Source organism: Quercus suber, unplaced genomic scaffold (genome assembly GCF_002906115.3).
Source record: "Quercus suber isolate HL8 unplaced genomic scaffold, Cork oak 2.0 scaffold_435, whole genome shotgun sequence".
Classification (NCBI taxonomy): domain Eukaryota; kingdom Viridiplantae; phylum Streptophyta; class Magnoliopsida; order Fagales; family Fagaceae; genus Quercus; species Quercus suber.
Genome location: NW_027069886.1, coordinates 237973 through 256377, shown reverse-complemented (window position 1 = coordinate 256377; position 18405 = coordinate 237973). Strand labels below are relative to the sequence as shown.

The 18405-nt window shown below is 36.4% G+C and overlaps 1 protein-coding gene across 1 annotated transcript; it reads left to right on the top strand.

Annotated features, from left to right (window-relative positions):
- Positions 1-2650: 2650 nt before the first annotated feature.
- Positions 2651-6181, top strand: LOC136062632 (probable LRR receptor-like serine/threonine-protein kinase At3g47570). The gene is made up of 2 exons (XM_065761931.1): positions 2651-5255; positions 5532-6181. The coding sequence occupies exons 1-2, from the start codon at positions 2651-2653 to the stop codon at positions 5939-5941; spliced, it is 3015 nt and encodes a 1004-aa protein (XP_065618003.1). The 3' UTR covers positions 5942-6181.
- Positions 6182-18405: the final 12224 nt, after the last annotated feature.

The window sequence follows — 18405 nt, the reverse complement described above, 5'->3', positions numbered from 1 at the left end:
CGTTTTAGAAAGATCATTATATCTACTTATAGAAAAAGGTTTTGGAACTAATTTTTCCTCTAGCTATGAATTTTGGACTAGTCAAGCACGACAAGGAAGAATGTTACATCAGAAAAGAAAACACCTAATATATATGAATTTTCTTAATTTTAGATTTCCCTTCGACTCAAACTGCTTGACGGAGTCAAAAGGCTCACCTCCGCCGTGATCGAGTGGAATTGTAATTTGTCAAACATATATATTCAATGGATTCCTGTGATTTCATTTCTACCTAATTTACTTCATGTGATTTCATTTCTCTTTGAGCATTTTAATAAAGAAAAAAAAAATCTTTTTAGCATATGTAATAACGTGAGATTCAATGACGAGCTCTTTATTCCATAACAAAATATACATATATACACACACATGCACTTGTTGAATGTGAACAAATTCGAGCATGTTCAACCAAAAAAAAAAGAACTAAACTTGAACACATAATCTTTTTTGGTGATAAGCTCGAAATTGACTTGTACTCAAAATTAAATAAAATGAGTAAGCTTGAACTTTTACTATTAAACTTAGTTTGACTTGTTTACAATTATATAAAGATTTGGATGCCACTTGACCTACAAAGTATTGGCAAGTATATAAAAGACGGGTCCGGTTAGTGTGTACCCTTAGAACATCTATTATTATACTATTTTAGGAAAGTTTTGCGATTTTTTTTTTCCTCTATGGCATCGTTATGTGACAAGTTTGCAAGCTAATTAGTTAAGTAGCATCGCAAGTCTCTAAGACTCAATATCACGGATAGAAATTGAGTCTCTAAGGCTTGAGTTCTAGAAAATGGCAAAACCTGATGTGGAAAAAATCCCAAGCGTAACTTGAGTCTTCCTTAAATAAAGAAATACATAGGAGGACTGTTTATTCTTTTGGGTGGTCTTGTGATACTTGCCCTTGATCCAATGAAAGCCCAAGGTAGTCTCTTCCTTCATCTTCTTCACGTCTGTTGAAGCCACAACTTTGGTCTTTCCAAGTCCTTCTCCAACCCTATGCTTATACTTTGCAGTACTAGGTCTGTTTCTATAAGGAAAGGACTTAAGTTCCATGTGTGATTTTTTCCACATCAGATTTTGCTATCTCCTAAAACTTAGGTCTTAGAGACTCGGTTTCCATTAATAAAATTGAGTTTTACACATTCAAGATGATACTTAACCAATTAGTTTGCAAACTTGTCACACAATAAAATTGTTTGGAAAAGCATCTCAAAGAATAAAAAATTTTAAAGTTTTGATACCACTTTCATTGAACATATAAAAACTGAAAGAAAAAAAAAAATCAGTTTTTTTTTTCTTTTCTTATAAAAATTTCTAAAAATAAATTTTAAACAAATGCCCATTAATTAACTTTTATCATAAAAGAATTATATAACAACATATAACCACAATAAAGGAAGTTTATTTAATTAATTCAACATTACCAGCGGCAGCATTTGACCGCCATGGCGCCATCTATACTTTGTTACTCACCGGGTCAAAGCAGGGACAAGAAGTTGCACCGCGTAGAGACATAAGACATTTTAATGTCAAAAGCTTCAAAGCCTTGACCGTCACCTATTTTATTTATTTACTGTTTTCAACTCTTAAAAACAAGGGACAGCGACGAACGTTGTTGACTAGTTAATGGTATTTTATTTTTAAGAATAATAATGATTAATCCTATAACCTTATTAATGAAAAGTATGCTGATGTCAAAATTTCCCTTCAAATATATGAAAATTCAAAAGTCCTAATGCTAATGCGGTATGCTTTATTCTAAGTTATGACCTCTTTCCTACTAAATGGTACATTCATCTAAAAATCATGATAAACTATTAAACTATTACTCCTAAAAAGTTGGAATCCTAAGAGCTTTCCATTGTGTGCTAGATGGTTCCGCCAACGGCCACAGTATTAGTACTCACCTAATGTACTTGACCACTAGACTCTCACACTGATTTAATTTTTATAGGTGTTAAAAACCGAGATAAACTGTCAAGATATTAAACTCCTAACAAGATATTATACTCCTGATGTGACTACGTTTGGAAGTTCAAAGTACAATCACATGCTAATTATTTTTTTCTTTTTGTGAGCATGGACTCCATTGGATGAGGCTTATACGCGTTACTTTCAAGCCCACTTGAAAAAGAATATTCTAACGGTAACTTCCAAAGTTGCATAGACTCCGACACTAATAAACACCGACCTTGACTCAAATGCGATGTTTATTGTTTACCGTTTACTTATGTGTAACAAATGATATCCATCTAATATATCATGACTCGTGAGTTATGACTTGTCCTAATAACCCTTTCCAAAATCCAAAGTCAAATGTGAGCTGCAGTTTGAAAATTCAATTTTTGTTAGGGAGAAAAACATCAATAATCATAACAAAGTTATGTCTACTTGCTTCTGCTTTTTATGAAAAATATATAAAGGGACTGCGCTTACCAATGGTTGAACAGACATTGCCTACCATTTGTGCACAAATATTATTTTCTACATTTTTAGTCCCTGTGTTCTGGGAGGGAACACATTGTTCTTTCATACATTAAAATATGAAGCATTTCCGTTTCTTATTGCTTCTTCTTTCCCTCTTTCAAATCATTGCAAGTTATAGCATGAAAATGGTGGGAGGCGTTGACTCCAGCACTGACAGAGAAGCCCTTCTAGCTTTCAAATCCTTAGTTTCTGATCCTCAGAATGCTCTCTCTGGATGGAACATTAGTTCATCTCATTGTACTTGGTTTGGTGTGAACTGCACCAGCAATGGAACACAAGTCCAATCACTAAGCCTTACAAATCTTGCGCTCTTTGGCAATATTCCTCCTCAGCTCTCCAATCTCACTTCACTTAAGACTCTAAACCTTTATAACAACTCTTTTTTTGGTCAAATTCCTTCTGAGCTTTCCCGTCTTACTAGCCTTCAGCGTATAATTCTCGCAACAAACAACATCAGTGGCACCATTCCTGTTAGTCTATCTGATTGTCTTATGCTTGAACAGATGAGTTTTGAGAACAACAAACTTACCGGTCTCCTTCCTAGTGAACTAGGCCAACTTCCTAGACTGAAAATCCTTGATGTGTCCATGAACAATCTTACTGGTGCAATCCCCTCTACTTTTGGCGATCTCTCCACTATCACCAATCTCAGCATAGCAAGAACCAACATATCTGGTAAAATTCCAAATGAGTTGGGTCGTCTACATAATCTTGTCGTGCTTCAACTCTCGGAGAATCAATTAAGTGGTGAGATACCCTTTTTGATTTTCAACATATCCTCATTAGAGTACTTATCCCTTACACAAAACAGGCTTGTTGGAAAGCTGCCCTCCAATATAGGTCTTACCCTTCCCAACATAAGGGAACTCTACTTGGGGCGCAATGGTCTGGAAGGACCAATACCAACTTCTTTATCCAATGCTTCACATATAGAATTCCTTGATCTCTCTTCAAATAATTTCACAGGGCCTATTCCTTTACTTGGTAACTTGAAAAATCTTGTAAAATTATTCCTTGGCTCAAACAAATTATCTTCTACAACAGAGCTGAATTTTCAAGTGTTTGATTCCCTCACTAACTGTACCCAGTTAGAAGATATCTTTCTCAATGCCAACCAATTATCTGGTGAACTTCCCAGTTCTGCTGCAAATCTCTCAGTCAAACTCCAAGAATTTTGTATTGATGATAATTTGTTGACCGGTAGCTTCCCTCAAGGATTTGAGAGGTACCAAAACCTTGTAGCCTTATCAATTCAACAAAACTCATTCAAGGGCCAAATACCAAAGTCCATTGGAAAGCTTCAGAAACTACAAAGACTAATGGTACATGAAAACCTCTTCTCCGGAGAAATTCCAGATATATTTAGCAATCTTACACAACTATATCTGCTCAATATGGGAAACAACCAGTTATCTGGTAGAATTCCTATGAGTTTAGCAACTTGCCAGCAATTAAAGATACTTTATCTAGCACAGACTGGGCTCAATGGGAGCATTCCAAACCAAATTTTTGAGCTTCCTGATTTGAACTTTTTGCAATTGGCAAATAACTCTTTGATCAGTTCTCTACCTGACAAATTTGGCAATTTGAGACAGCTTGAATTCATGGATGTTTCTGGAAACCAGTTGTCCGGAAATATTCCACCAATAACCCAGAGATACTCAAGTTTGCGCAGTCTCAACATTGCTAGAAACGAGATAACTGGCTCAATACCGAAGTCACTGGAAAATCTAGCAGCACTGGAGAGCTTGGATCTTTCTTCCAACAATCTTTCAGGCCTAATCCCCAGAGAGTTGCAGAACCTTCAAGTTTTGCAGATGTTAAATTTGTCTTTCAACAGCTTCGAAGGAGAAGTACCAACAAATGGTGTCTTTGCAAACATCAGCTGGGATTCTCTCCAGGGAAACTCCAGGCTCTGTGCATTTGACCATGATGCTGCAGAAAAGCTAAGAGTCACTACTTGTGTCACAAAAAAGGTGTCAAATTCTCATTTAGTACTCAAAGTCACTATTCCAATTTCTGCTATCATTGTGCTTGTCTGTGCGTTGTGTTTAGTGTGGGCACTAGTCACTAAAAAGAAGAGCAAGATAAGAAACAATGGAACTTCAATTGTAGTCAAGGGTTTACCCCCCAGGCTATCTTACTCAGAAATCCAGCTTGGTACAAATGGGTTTGCCACAGAAAATTTGTTAGGGAAGGGAGCGTTTGGGTCTGTTTATAGAGCTGTTTTAAGTACTGGTGAGAATGGAACCCAGACCACAGTTGCAGTGAAGGTTCTAGACTTGACACAAAGCAAAGCTTCCAAGAGTTTTGATGCAGAATGTGAAGCTCTAAGAAACATCCGGCATCGGAACCTTGTTAAGGTGTTCACTTCTTGCTCTAGCATTGATCATACAGGAGCTGCATTCAAGGGTTTGATTATGGAATTCATGTCTAATGGTAACTTGGATAAGTGGTTGTATCCAGATGATGTTGAGTGTGGCTCAACTCTGGCTTTAACCCAGAGACTGAATATTGCCATTGATGTCGCTACTGCCTTAGATTACCTACATCATGACTGTGATCCACCAGTAGTACATTGTGATTTGAAACCCGGAAATGTGCTTTTGGATGAAGATATGACTGCTCATGTTGGAGATTTTGGGTTAGCAAGGTTTCTCTCTCATGATTCATTGCGGAATGAGAGTAGCACAATTGGACTAAAAGGTTCAATTGGTTACATTGCTCCAGGTACGTAAATCTTATTGTATGGAACTTGAAAGGAATTGATGATTGAATTCACCATTTCCTAATAGATTAAGCTTTTAGGACAAATTATAGTTTATCATAGTATCAGCCAACTGGTTTCAAGTTCTGACCATGTTTTTACTCTACCTCTCTTGCTACATTTGACCCCAAAGAATGTATTAGAAAGGAAGACAATGGAAAATTTAACATTGTGTTTCCTACATTTTTTCTTTAGGCTTTCATAATTTCTTGATCCTAATATCCTGAATTCTTTTGTAGAGTATGGCTTGGGTGTAAAAGCTTCAACTAGTGGGGATGTCTATAGTTTTGGAATACTGCTGCTTGAGATGATCATTGTAAAGAAGCCCACAGATAGGATGTTCCAGGAAGGTTTAAGCCTAAACAAGTTCGTATCTGAAGTGCACCAGAGTAAAATCTTGGATATTACTGATCCAAGGCTTTTCAAGGATATTGAATCTTTAACTCGAAGCAGCAGTGCTAGTTATTCTATTAGTGGAGAGGGCAGCAGCAGCAGCAGCAACAACAGTGCTTTCAGAGGTGAGGAGTGTGTGGCTGCAATGGTGAGAGTTGGATTGTCTTGTGCTGCTCATTCATCAAAAGAACGTTTTACCATGAGAGAATCCTTATCCAAGTTGCTAGAGATTAAAAGGAGTTTTATTGGATTTTGAAGCATTACCTTAACACTTTTGTACAGAGTTTATGTTTATTGCTCAAGCAATTTAAGCTTATATATTTCTTAGGATTAGAGCTGAAAATTGATGTTAGCCTCTTCAATGGCCAGTTAATGTGATCATATGTCAAATTGTATTGCATTTTCTTTGTCAAACCCCAAATTGAGACAGTTCAGAAATTTCTCATGTGTATATTTGCTAAAATAAGATAAGATAAAAGCTTAGACCGAATGCAAATTTGAGCTATCTTGTTTTCATTTTCCTTTGACCTTACTGCTTCACATGCTCTACTGCTCTAGGAAACATTTTCTCTGGTTTTTGTAAGAAATCAATCGATGTCTTTCCTATTCCCTGTTCAATCTGATTCAGCTTGTCTCCTGTTTTTTCAACATTAGCATAACCCAAAGTGTAACATTTTATGCCATAGAAGTTTCCTGCTTCCCTTACTGCTCTATTTCCATCCATCAAGAACATACTCTCGTATACATACTTGCCTAAGATCCCATGGTAGAGTCAAATCCCCAAGGCAAGCCTACATATCCATAAATGGGTTAGCAAGTATTTTCAGATGATGAATTTCACTATGCTATAATATATATAGATATATATATATATATATATATGTATGTATATCTGTGTGTGTAGGCTAGGAAGGAAAGCCAAAAGGATATTGAATTATTGATACTTGCATTGGGCTGCCTGGATCCAAAACAGGTGTTAAATATTGACCCATTCTCATACCTTAAAAATAAAGAAAATAAAATAAAAAAAACTGTATTGATTACAAAAAATTCCTATTAACGTTTTCAAAATACAGCAGAAACATCAACAAAATTTCAACCATACTCCATTGACAAACTGTGTGGTAATTTCGTTTTTGACGAAGAAAAGGTAATTTCCTAACTATAAATCAAAATACTTGTAGTTCCAAATCTTCTATTTATGCATGATTCCATCATTTCTTAAAAAAAAAAAAAACATATATATATATATATATAGATGGGTTTAAGTTACACCTAGTGTAACTTGACAAGAGTTACACCATTTATAGACCGTAGATTTGTAATTGATCTAATGGTTAAAAAAATAGCATTAAATGCTAATTGACTTACACTTCATTCACTTAATTAATAGCAATTTTGTTTCTCTTTCCTTATTTATTATTTAAAACCTTTTACATATATTCCTTTTTTTGCCAATGACTTTACAAATATATTTGCAATACTTAGCCATTCCATGTGTGTGTATATATATATATATATATAGTTTTGAGTTATTCATAAAGTAAGCATCATGTTACTTTTTTTTTTTTTGGGGGAGGGGGGGTGGGGGGTGTTGAATCATCACGTCAATTGTTAAGCCTAAACCAATGATTTGAATTTTTCTTCCTCATATTGAATGAATTTAAAATAAGATAAAAAACACATATACATAGGATTTGAATTATTCAAAGATCATATAGCTATAAATAGATTATTACTATTTTTAATATAACGTTGTCAACTGATCAGATTTGAATATATATATATATATATATATATGATCAGGTCCAACTGTTAATTCAATTATAAATTTGCACCGAATCAATTTATTCAAGCATTTGACTTCTATAATCAAACAATAAACTTGGGATCTAGAAACCAAAAAAAGAAAATGACATGAGTATTACAAACTCAGGCACACCCAAAAAAAGAAGAAAAGAGAATTGCAAATATAATTGTAAAGCCATTCAACCAAAAAAAAAAAAAAGTATATGTGTTAATTATTATTTGAGAAACTTATTATTTAAAACCTCATTAAACAACACATAGCCATTTATTTATTTTTAAGGAGACAAGATATATATTCACAATTGATAAGACTATAAGAGTATGACCGGCTTAAATAATAAATAACAAAAAGGAATATATGTAAAAAGTTTTAAATAAAAAGAAAAGAGTCGTATGAACTCAAAAAAAAAAAAGTATTGCAAATATATTTGTAAAGTCATTGGCAAAAAAAGGAATATATGTAAAAGGTTTTAAATAATAAATAAGGAGAGAAAAACAAATTGCTATTAATTAAGTGAATGAGGTGTAAGTCAATTAATATTTAATTCTATTTTTTTATCTATTAGATCAATTACAAATTTACGGTCTACAAATAGTGTAACTTTTGTCAAGTTAAATGTAACTTGAACCCATCCCACATATATATATATATATATAGTGCTTGATTCCATCATTCTTTGGGATAAATAAAAAACAATATTATTCTGGAAAATTTTGGCATACTATAAAATATGAGATACCATTGCTATCTGATCCTTGAAAAGCACCAAACCTACTTTAGAAGATCAGCACTCCTTTAAAATTATTAAACGATATGAATTCACTAAGACCGATAAGTACCTATGCTACCGAGATCGACAAGTGCTCTATCACTCATAGCAAACTGAATCATTGGAACATGTTTTGGGTGCCAAGATCACATCGCATCATACAAGAATTTTGTGGACCGAGTCTCAGTCATGCTAGAATTTCAAGAATTCATGTGATGTGATGTAGAACAGATGGCTATGACTTTTCTAGACTCTTACGTGTGACTAAAATCATTGCGCAAGGCAAAAAGGTATTAATAGAAATCATGGGCCCCAGGATCGGAATTGCATGAAATTTGGCAAACTAGAGCAAAATAGCTTTCTGAGCAATAGTCATTGCTTTGTTATGAGGTGCCCTCTAAAATTGAAGAATTCCTCCGTTTAGTCCCTAAAAACTGCGATTTTGCTGTTTGTAGTAATTTTTGTTTCCTTGGAGCATTCTCATCAGCTCTCTCATATAAAATACCATTTTAACATACTAAAAACTTACTTTATCATTTTACAACATACTATTTATCAGATGTTCTATACTTCAATTCTATATATTAAAATAATATTTACTACATATTAAAATAATATATTACCTCCTCTCTATCCCTATCACTATCATCTTCATCATCATCATCACCAACAACAGCACAACCACCACTGCTGCAACAACGGCCACCAACAACCACTACCGCAACAACACCGACGGCCACCACCGGCACAAACCCACATCCACCAACGCCACCTCAAAAAAAAAAAAAAAAACCCACAACCAGAGAGATGCCGTGTTTGGGTGTTCCACCAACGCCACCTCAAAAAAAAAAAAAAAAACCCACAACCAGAGAGATCGGCACAAACCCACATCCCAAAACCACCACCGGCACAAACCCACATCCATCACCGGCACAAACCCACATCCACCACTGGACATCCACCACTGGCACAAACCCAAATCAAACAAACCCACATCCCAAATCCACCAAATCAATTATAAAATTCAACAAACCGCATCCCATCCACCAAATCAAACAAACCCACATCCCAAACGGCCTCCGTCACCGTCGCTGATGGAAGTTTTCACTTCCGGCCACCGTGTCCTTCACACTAGAGTTCCTCTTCATCGTAAAGTGGGTCAGTGATCAGTGGCGAGCCTGGGCGGTCTCTGTCTTTTGGCGTGGCAAGATTGGTCTGGCGAGATCGGCGTGGTGAGATTGCAATGGCAAGAGGGCATGGCAAGAGGGTGTGGCAAGAATGCCAGACAGAGAGAGCGAGAGATGTAGACGGAGAGAGACATTTGATAGGAGGAGAGAGAAAAAAGGAATTAAATAAGCCAAACAGTGTTTGGCGTTGATGTCTGTACCGTCTTATATTTGAGACGGTACTGTAGCCATGTCTCAAATTTTTTGAGATTTGGAAGAGTTGATGAGGGGCTATTTTTGGTGCTTGGTGTGCCAAATGCCAAATATTTGGCATTTGGCACACCTGATGAGAGTGCTCTTAATAACTTTTTACTCAAAAGTCAGAATAAAGCCCCATTTGTTTTAGAATGACCCTTAAGGCTAGAAGTTTATGATTTTGCATTTAACTTAGTTTTGCCATTTTTGGTAAATTTCGTTATTTTTTCACCTAATCACGTAATTAGTGCTAATTAGGGTTTTAGACGTTTTCCTAATCGCCCTAAGGTTTTACTTTCTTAGAATTTATATGTTTTGTAGCCGTCAAAGGCAAGGGTGATTATTAATAAAATATAGACTTTTTTCAAATTCATTCTCTGGTAGATTCTAGTTTACCACCTTGTGGATTCAAGGAATCCCTCGTGGATTTGAGGTTTACTACCCATAAACTAACAGTTTAGTTTCTGTCCATCAAAGAGAGCATTGTGTGTGCTTTCTTTAGGCTTCTGCGACATTAGTTAGTATCAGAGCCTTGACATACCCTGGTTTGATGGCTAACCGGTGAGACGATGACCACCACAACAATGACAGCAATGACAACGTCAACAACCCAACCCTCACTAGGGCTGAGTTCTACCAGTTTCGTGAAGAGACTCAAAAATTTCGAGAAAACAATCAACAGTTTCACGAAGAGACCCAACAAGAACTGTGTGGGATTCAGGATTCATTCGCTACCCTTCTTGCTCAAAATTGTGATGACCAAGCACGTGGGCCTCCCCATCATGGTCTAAATCAAAATAGGTAGTAATACCATAACGAGGGATAATGGTCTTGTGGGGATGAAGAGTATGCAGAAGGAGTCCTTGGGAATCATCATAGTCCTACAAGGGATAATGGTCGAGATTATCAAGAGCAAAGGGACTATTGTATGAAGGTATAATTACCATCCCTTATTGGTAATGTCTTTATTGAAGAGTATCTGGATTGGGTCAGTGAGGTTGAGAAGTTTTTCGATTATATGGATACTCCAGATGACAAGTAGGTGTGTTTACTGGCATACAAGTTAATGGGTAGAGCATCTGCCTAGTGGGATCGTGTTCAGTTAAATCGTACCCATGAGAGAAAGCTTCAGATACGATCATGGAAGAGGATGAAGAGGCTAATGGCCTAAAGGTTCTTGCTACCAAATTACCAGCAGGAGTTGTTCAAACAGTGCTAGGATTGCAAACAGGGTACCCGGACAATTAATGAGTACATGAAAGAGTCTAACTAGTTTGCAAATTGCAATGGTCTGAAAGAGACTAAAGATCAACTAATATCCAGATTTGTACACAGGTTGCGGTGTCCATCCGAGATCAGGCAGCCTTACAAACTCTATATTCTTTAAATGAGGTTGTAACACTTGCAAAGAAAATATAATATCAGCATCTCAAGGCAGGTTCGAAGTTTTCTAACTGCAGTTCAGAGTTATCTAGTTCCACAGCCAATTAAGGAAAATAGCCCATGTTTACGCCATGATCACAATCTGTGGTTAGGGAGAATAATGGTGTTAGCTAGTCCAAGGTTGCAGTAGTGGGTTCCACTATACATCGATAGCAAACAACAAACCCTAAGCTAAGCCATCTGGAAATAAGTGCTATAGGTGTGGGGAACCAAGGCATTATTCTAGTACTTGCCCTAAGCGAGCCGCAGTGAATCTGGTGGTTACTAAAGAGGGCGAGGCAAAGGATGAACAGGAGGGTGAAGAAGAGTATAGTGATGTTGATCCATATGTTTAGACCCTAATGAGATCCAAGAAGATGAAGAAGGTGTGCTATTAGGGAGATCCTAGTGACCTAGAGGTTATTGCTTACACCAAGGGTAAAATACATTGGTTTGCAGAACAAGATCATCTGAGCACGTTGCACCATTAGTAAGAGGATTTGTGATTTGATCATTAACAATGACAGTATGAAGAATATTGCATCGAAGAGTTTGGTTGCCAAGTTGGGGCTGAAGATAGAGAAACACCTTTCTCTGTACAAAATAGGTTGGATTAAGAAAGGTACGAAAACTCTTGTCACTCAACAATGTCATGTTACTTTTTCTATGAGTAAATGTTATGTAGATGAAGTAGTTTGTGATGTTGAAATGGATGCATGTCATTTAATATTGGGTTGATCCTGGTAGTATGATATAGATGTTACTTATCAGTGTAAGGATAGTGTATATGTGTTCTTTAAAAATGGTAGAAAAATTGTCCTTGGTCCTATTAAGGAAAGTAGTGTACCCTAAACTTCTAAAGTGGAGGGGAAGCCATCCCTTCTCATAGTCAATAATGAGGATGAGTTTGACAAAGAGTGTAGGGAGTTGAAATAGGTTTATGCAGTAGTGGTGACGGATGGGGAGTCAAAGAAGGTTGCTGAGATACCTAATGCATTACAACCATTGATCAAGCAGTTTGAGGAGCTTTTTCTAGAGGAATTGCCTGCAGGTTTACCACCAACGCGAGATATCTAGCATTGCACTGATATAGTTCCTGGAGCTAGTCTACTAAGTTTGCCACACTATAGGTGAATCCTTAAGAGTGTCAGATTTTACAGGAGCAGGTGGATGAGCTTTTGAGCAAGGGGTAGATTAGGGAGAGTATGAGTCCATGTGCAGTATCGACATTATTAAAACTGAGGAAGGATGAGAGGTGGCATATGTGTGTGGATAGTTGAGCCATCAACAAGATCATAGTTAGGTATTGATTCCTTATTCCTTGACTAGATGACATGTTTGATATGCTAAGTGGGTCCAAGTGTTATACCAAGCTGGATCTTAGAGTAGGTATCACCAGATTCGGATATGACCTAGAAATGAGTGGAAGACATCTTTCAAGAAAAATGAGGGGTTGTATGAATGGATGGTAATGCCTTTTGGACTGTCCAACCCTCTCAGCACTTTCATAAGGCTTATAAATCAGGCATTGAAACCATTTACTTGGAATTTTGTGGTAGTTTATTTTGATGATATCTTGATTTACAATAAATAGAAGCAACCTACTATAATCATGTGCAAGAAGTAATGACAGTGTTGCAAGCCAAGGAGTTGTATATCAACTTGAAGAAGTGCAGCTTCTTGATTGATAAGTTGTTGTTCTTAGGGTATGTGGTTCGCATGGATAGTATTTATGTTAATGAAGACAAGGTTCGTGCAGTTAAAGAACGGCCAACCCTTAAGACAGCAAGTGATTGCGAAGCTTCCATGACCCGGCAGCCTTCTATCAAAGGTTTGTTGGAGATTTCAATAGCATAGTAACCCCCATTACTGAGTGTCTAAAGAAGGGAGGTACTCGTGAGGAAAGGAGGCAAAGAAAATTTTTGCATTGATCAATGAGAAGTTGAGCACCACTCCAGTTTTGGCAGCCAACTTTGAGAAGGTGCTTCAGGTTTAATGTGATGCATTTATGGTTAGGATAGGTGCTGTTACTTCATAAGACAACATACCAGTAACATTCTTTGGTGAGAAAGTTTGTGAAGCTTGGAGTAAATGGTCGGCCTATGAATTGGAGTTTATTTCTGTAGTATGAACACTTAAGCATTGGGAGCATTACCTGATTCAGAGGGAGTTTGTGTTACAAACAGATCACTAACCGAATGCATGCTAGGTAGGTAGCTTATATATAGCACTTCCATTTCACATTGAAGCACAAGTCTGGTGTCACTAATAAGGTGGCAGATGCGCTCAGTAGGCGAGCATCTTTGTTGATCGCGCTACGTACTAAAGTCGTAGGATTTGATTGCCTTAAGAGTTGTACAAGGATGATGAGGATTTTTGAGATATTTGGGGTAAGTGTTAAGAAACTCATACTGCTGTCAACAGTTTCTACATCCAAGATGGTTTCCTTTTTCGGGGGTAATCAACTGTGTATCCCTCAAAGTTCATTATGGGAACAGATTATTAGAGAGTTACATGGTGGAGGTTTGGGTGGACATATGGGCAAAGATAAGACGATAGCACTAGTGGAGGAGAGGTATTATTAACTACAACTCAAGTGGGATGTTAGCAATCATGTGAGGAAGTGTCCAATCTGCCAAACTACCAAGGGTCAATTTTTGAATACTAGTTTATACATGCCATTACTAGTTCCACAAGTACCATGGGAGGATCTAGTTATGAATTTTATACTGGGTCTTCCTTGAACCCAGCGAGGTATGAATTTTGTTTTTGTTGTGGTTGTTAAGCACTCAAAGATATCCCATTTCATAGCATGCAAGAAGACCTCAAATGCTACTCGAGTGGCCAGTCTGTTCTTTAAAGAAGTTATGCATTTGCATGGAGTGCCAAAATCCACCACCTCTGACAGGGATACTAAGTTCACCAGTCACTTTTGGCTGACCTTGTGGAAGTGTTTTGACCTTTTTCTGAATTATAGTAGCACCAGTCATCCTTAGACTGATGGCCAAATAGAATTAGTTAACTTTAAGGAATTTGATTTGGTGTATCTCAGGAGCGAAGCCTAAGCAGTGGGATCTTGCACTGTCCAAAGTGGAGTTTGCTTACAATAGCTCATTTAGCAGAAGCACTAGTAAGTCTTCATTTGCCATCGTTTACTGCGTGCCTCCAAAACACGCTTTGGACTTGGTACCTTTACTTAAACTTCCAAGAGTGAGTCAAGCTACAGAGAATATGGTTGATCGTATTCAGGCCATGCAAGAGGAGGTAAAGCAGAAACTTGAAGCTACAAATGCCAAGTATAAGGAAGCTGTTGATAAGAAGAGACGTGAGAAGATCTTCAGTGTTGGGGATTTAGTGCTAGTTTACCTTAGAAAGGAGAGGTTTCCCATTGGTACCTACAACAAGTTGAAGGACAATAAATATGGGTCATTCCAAATTACAAAGAAGATCAACAACAATTTTTATGTGATTGCTCTTCTAATAGACATGAAGATTTCTTCCGCCTTCAATGTTGCTGACTTGTATGACTATCATCCTTCTAATGCGCCATATAGTGGGAACTCGGGGTTGAGTTCTTTTCAAGTTGGGGAGACCAATTTAGAACAGATTGCCATGGACTTGCTAGACTCTCTTATGTGACTGAAATCATTACGCAAGGCAAAAAGAAATTAGTAGAAATCATAGGCCCTGAAGTTGGAATCGCACGAAATTTGGCAGGCTAAAGCAAAACAACCTTCTGAGAAATAATCGTCGCCTTGCCACAAGGTACCCCTTGAAATTAGCGAATTTCTCCATTTAGGCCCTAAAAACTACAATTTTGCTGTTTATAGTAATTTTGTTTCCTTAATAACTTTTTTCTCAAAAGTCAGAATAAGGTCTCACTTGTTTTAGGTAATTTTTGTTTCCTTAATAACTTTTTACTCAAAAGTCAGAATAAGGTCTTGCTTGTTTTGAAACGACCCTTAAGGTCAGTAGTTTATGATTTTGCATCTAACTCAATTTTTTCATTTTTAGTAAATTTCGGTATTTTGTCACCTAATCATGTAATTAGAGCAAATTAAGACTTTCAGACGTTTTCCTAATCATCCTAGGGCTTTACTTTCTTAGTATTTATATGTTTTGTAACAATAAAAGGCAAGGGTTATTATTAATAAAATATAGACTTTGTCTAATTCTTTCTTTGGTGGATTCCAGTTTATCGCCTTATAAATTTAAGAAACCCTCATAGATTTGAGGTTTAGTACCCAAAAACTAACAGTTTAATTTCTATCTATCAAAGAGAGCATCATATGTGCTTTCTTCAGGCTTCACCGACATCATGATGTGGGGTAGCCATCTTGTTAGTTCTTGTGCAAGAATTCTATGCTAACTTCATATGTAATACAGAATAAAAGAACATATATCTCTCAGCTTTTATTTCTATGGATTCAGAGATGGATGACAGTCAATATTAGAAGCGGACAAACCCTGCTCTTAATAATGCTCTCACTAAGCTCAATGGCGAGCATTGTGAATGGTCCTTTTCTTTCTCTTATCATCAAGCTTTTGCTCTTTTAGCATGTCTCCTTTCCAACTGAATTGTTTATTTTAAACTCCATGCCGCCATTGATGCTAGCTTGCACCTATAACTTGAGTTATGGTCACTAGCACCAAGCTTTCATTCCATTCCCCATTTACTGTAAAGGATGACTTGGAGCGATAGATCAATGATGTAGCTACTATAGTGGCTGCTGAGGATGCTCTAGCATAAGGTGCTCAAGCTAATGTTCTTCTACTTCCCTATCAAATTTTACAGTGCATTGATCACATTAAGCAGTGGCAAGAGAGGAATACACCCTCATTTCACATAAATGTGTGATATGTGACCTAATGAGGGATCTACTTTTAATATTTCAAACGGGTTGGGTAGGGTAAAAAAGGGGTTGTCCTTAATGGGTTGGAGGGTTGCCGTGGTGGGTTTGTGTGTGTGTATGTGTTTTGCTTGCTAGTTTGATTGGCAATGGTGGATTGGGATGTGGGTTTGCTTTGTGTATTTTTTTGCTTGGTGGGTTTGCTCTGTGTGTGTGTTTTTTTCGCTTGGTGGGTTTGCTGGTGGTGGCGATGGTGGAGGTTTTTTTTTTTTTTTTTGGCTATGGTTTATGGTGGTGGGTGGATGTGGTGGTTGTGGAGTGGATGTGGATGTGGAGGTTTCTTTTTTCTTTTTTTTTTTTTTTTTTGGTAGTTGTGGTTGTGGCATGGGTGGTAGGTTTGTGGTGGTTGTGGTGTGGGTGGTGGGTTTTTGGTGGTGGTGGGTTTTGTGGTGATTGTGTAGTGGGTGNGTAAAAAAGGGGTTGTCCTTAATGGGTGGGAGGGTTGCCGTGGTGGGTTTGTGTGTGTGTATGTGTTTTGCTTGCTAGTTTGATTGGCAATGGTGGATTGGGATGTGGGTTTGCTTTGTGTATTTTTTTGCTTGGTGGGTTTGCTCTGTGTGTGTGTTTTTTTCGCTTGGTGGGTTTGCTGGTGGTGGCGATGGTGGAGGTTTTTTTTTTTTTTTTTGGCTATGGTTTATGGTGGTGGGTGGATGTGGTGGTTGTGGAGTGGATGTGGATGTGGAGGTTTCTTTTTTCTTTTTTTTTTTTTTTTTTGGTAGTTGTGGTTGTGGCATGGGTGGTAGGTTTGTGGTGGTTGTGGTGTGGGTGGTGGGTTTTTGGTGGTGGTGGGTTTTGTGGTGATTGTTGGTAGTGTGGTGGCTAGCGGTGCTGAGAATAGTTGAGTTGAGAAAGAGAGAGATAGAGGAGAGAGAGATAGGAGGAGAGAGGAAGAATAAAAAATAATAATGAAAGAATATTTAAATGAAGTGGTAAAAAAATAGAAGTTCTGATGTAAGTTGTATTATAAAGTGATGTGTTAAATATTATAAAGTTGGTTTTTGAGATGTTAAATGCTAAATTTTTTAGAACTTTTGATAGGAATGCTCAAACGTAGCAACAAAAGTTAAAAGAAAGGCAAAGGCCAAATATATTACAAATGGATTGCATTCGAAAATTTAAATATGTGTGCCAAAGCATATTCTAAAGAGAGCCATGAACTGGCGTTATTATAAATCATCTAAAACATACATTCAACCTCTCTTTTTTTCTTTTTCTTTTTTTTTCTTTTTTTTTTTATATAATAATAAACATACAATCAACTTTTTATTGAGATATTTAAGGTATCACAACGAAAAAAAAGTAAGTGTAGTCATTGAACATATTAGAGATATATTAACCCAATAGTTTTGGCTTAAGTTTAATCATGTTTGGTGTACAAGTTAAAAATACTACTTGTACTACAATTAAGCCAATTAATTAATTGTGATTAGTCTAGGGTTCATTGTAAGACAGAAATTGTACTTCACTCATATAGTAAAGATGTAGTCCTTAAAGAGTTTCTTACATGGATTCTCAAAAAAAAAAAAATGCTTCTTACATGGACTTAGGCTATTAAACTGAACCACATAATTCTTGTGTGTTCTTTTATTACTTACTAGTAAGTTACCCGTGCGATGCACGGATAATGTTATAATGTTTTATGTAAGATGATTTTAGAGAATGTTGTACTTGTATTATAGTAAAATTATTATAGAACTTTATTAATAATGAGTTCATCATAAAAAATCATAATTATAAATTGCATACATATATCCATTATAATTATTGAATTGAAATAATGAGAAATAAAAAATAAATTAAAAATATAAAAAAATACTCCTATTTCAATGTCAATGTTTAATCAAATCCTATTAAAGCTCAAAACTAAAACTAAAAATTCTAGTGAGTGCAGTTAGTGCCAAATTTGCCAAGTTTAGATTTGAAAACTCTCTATTATTTTTTGTAAGTATCCCAAACTAATATCAACACATGACCATTTGCAATATGCAATCATTTGAAAGTCACAAACCACAATGGTTAAAAAGTAATTCCAACATATAAATTTGGATGATCCCTTAAAACTTTCAAATCTTGAATCCTTCATCATACATAGAAAACTTCATTAATTTTGCATGCCTTAAAGTTATAAATTATTATTAATTAAAAAAGAAAAGTTCCTTCTAGCTGGAAAACATTAAAAATAACATCTCAAAGGAAACAACAGGGAAAAATAAAACTGGCCTTAAAGGGACATTCCAATTTTGATGATACATTTGTGATTTTGGCAAAGGTGTGAATTGTGGAAAGAGAGAGCAATTGGATATGATTGGATCCTTTGCCATTGCCTTTGTCATAGGATTTCGTAAACCACTTTTTTTTTTATTTGTTTGTAATTCCAACAAAAAAACC

What these genes read in the sequence shown, in the direction of transcription:
- LOC136062632 (XM_065761931.1), top strand. Translation starts at nt 2,651, where the DNA reads ATGGTGGGAGGCGTTGACTCCAGCACTGACAGAGAAGCCCTTCTAGCT. An exon ending in AATTGGTTACATTGCTCCAG is followed by an intron (nt 5,256 to 5,531) that starts GTACGTAAATCT and finishes ATTCTTTTGTAG; the next exon opens with AGTATGGCTTGGGTGTAAAA.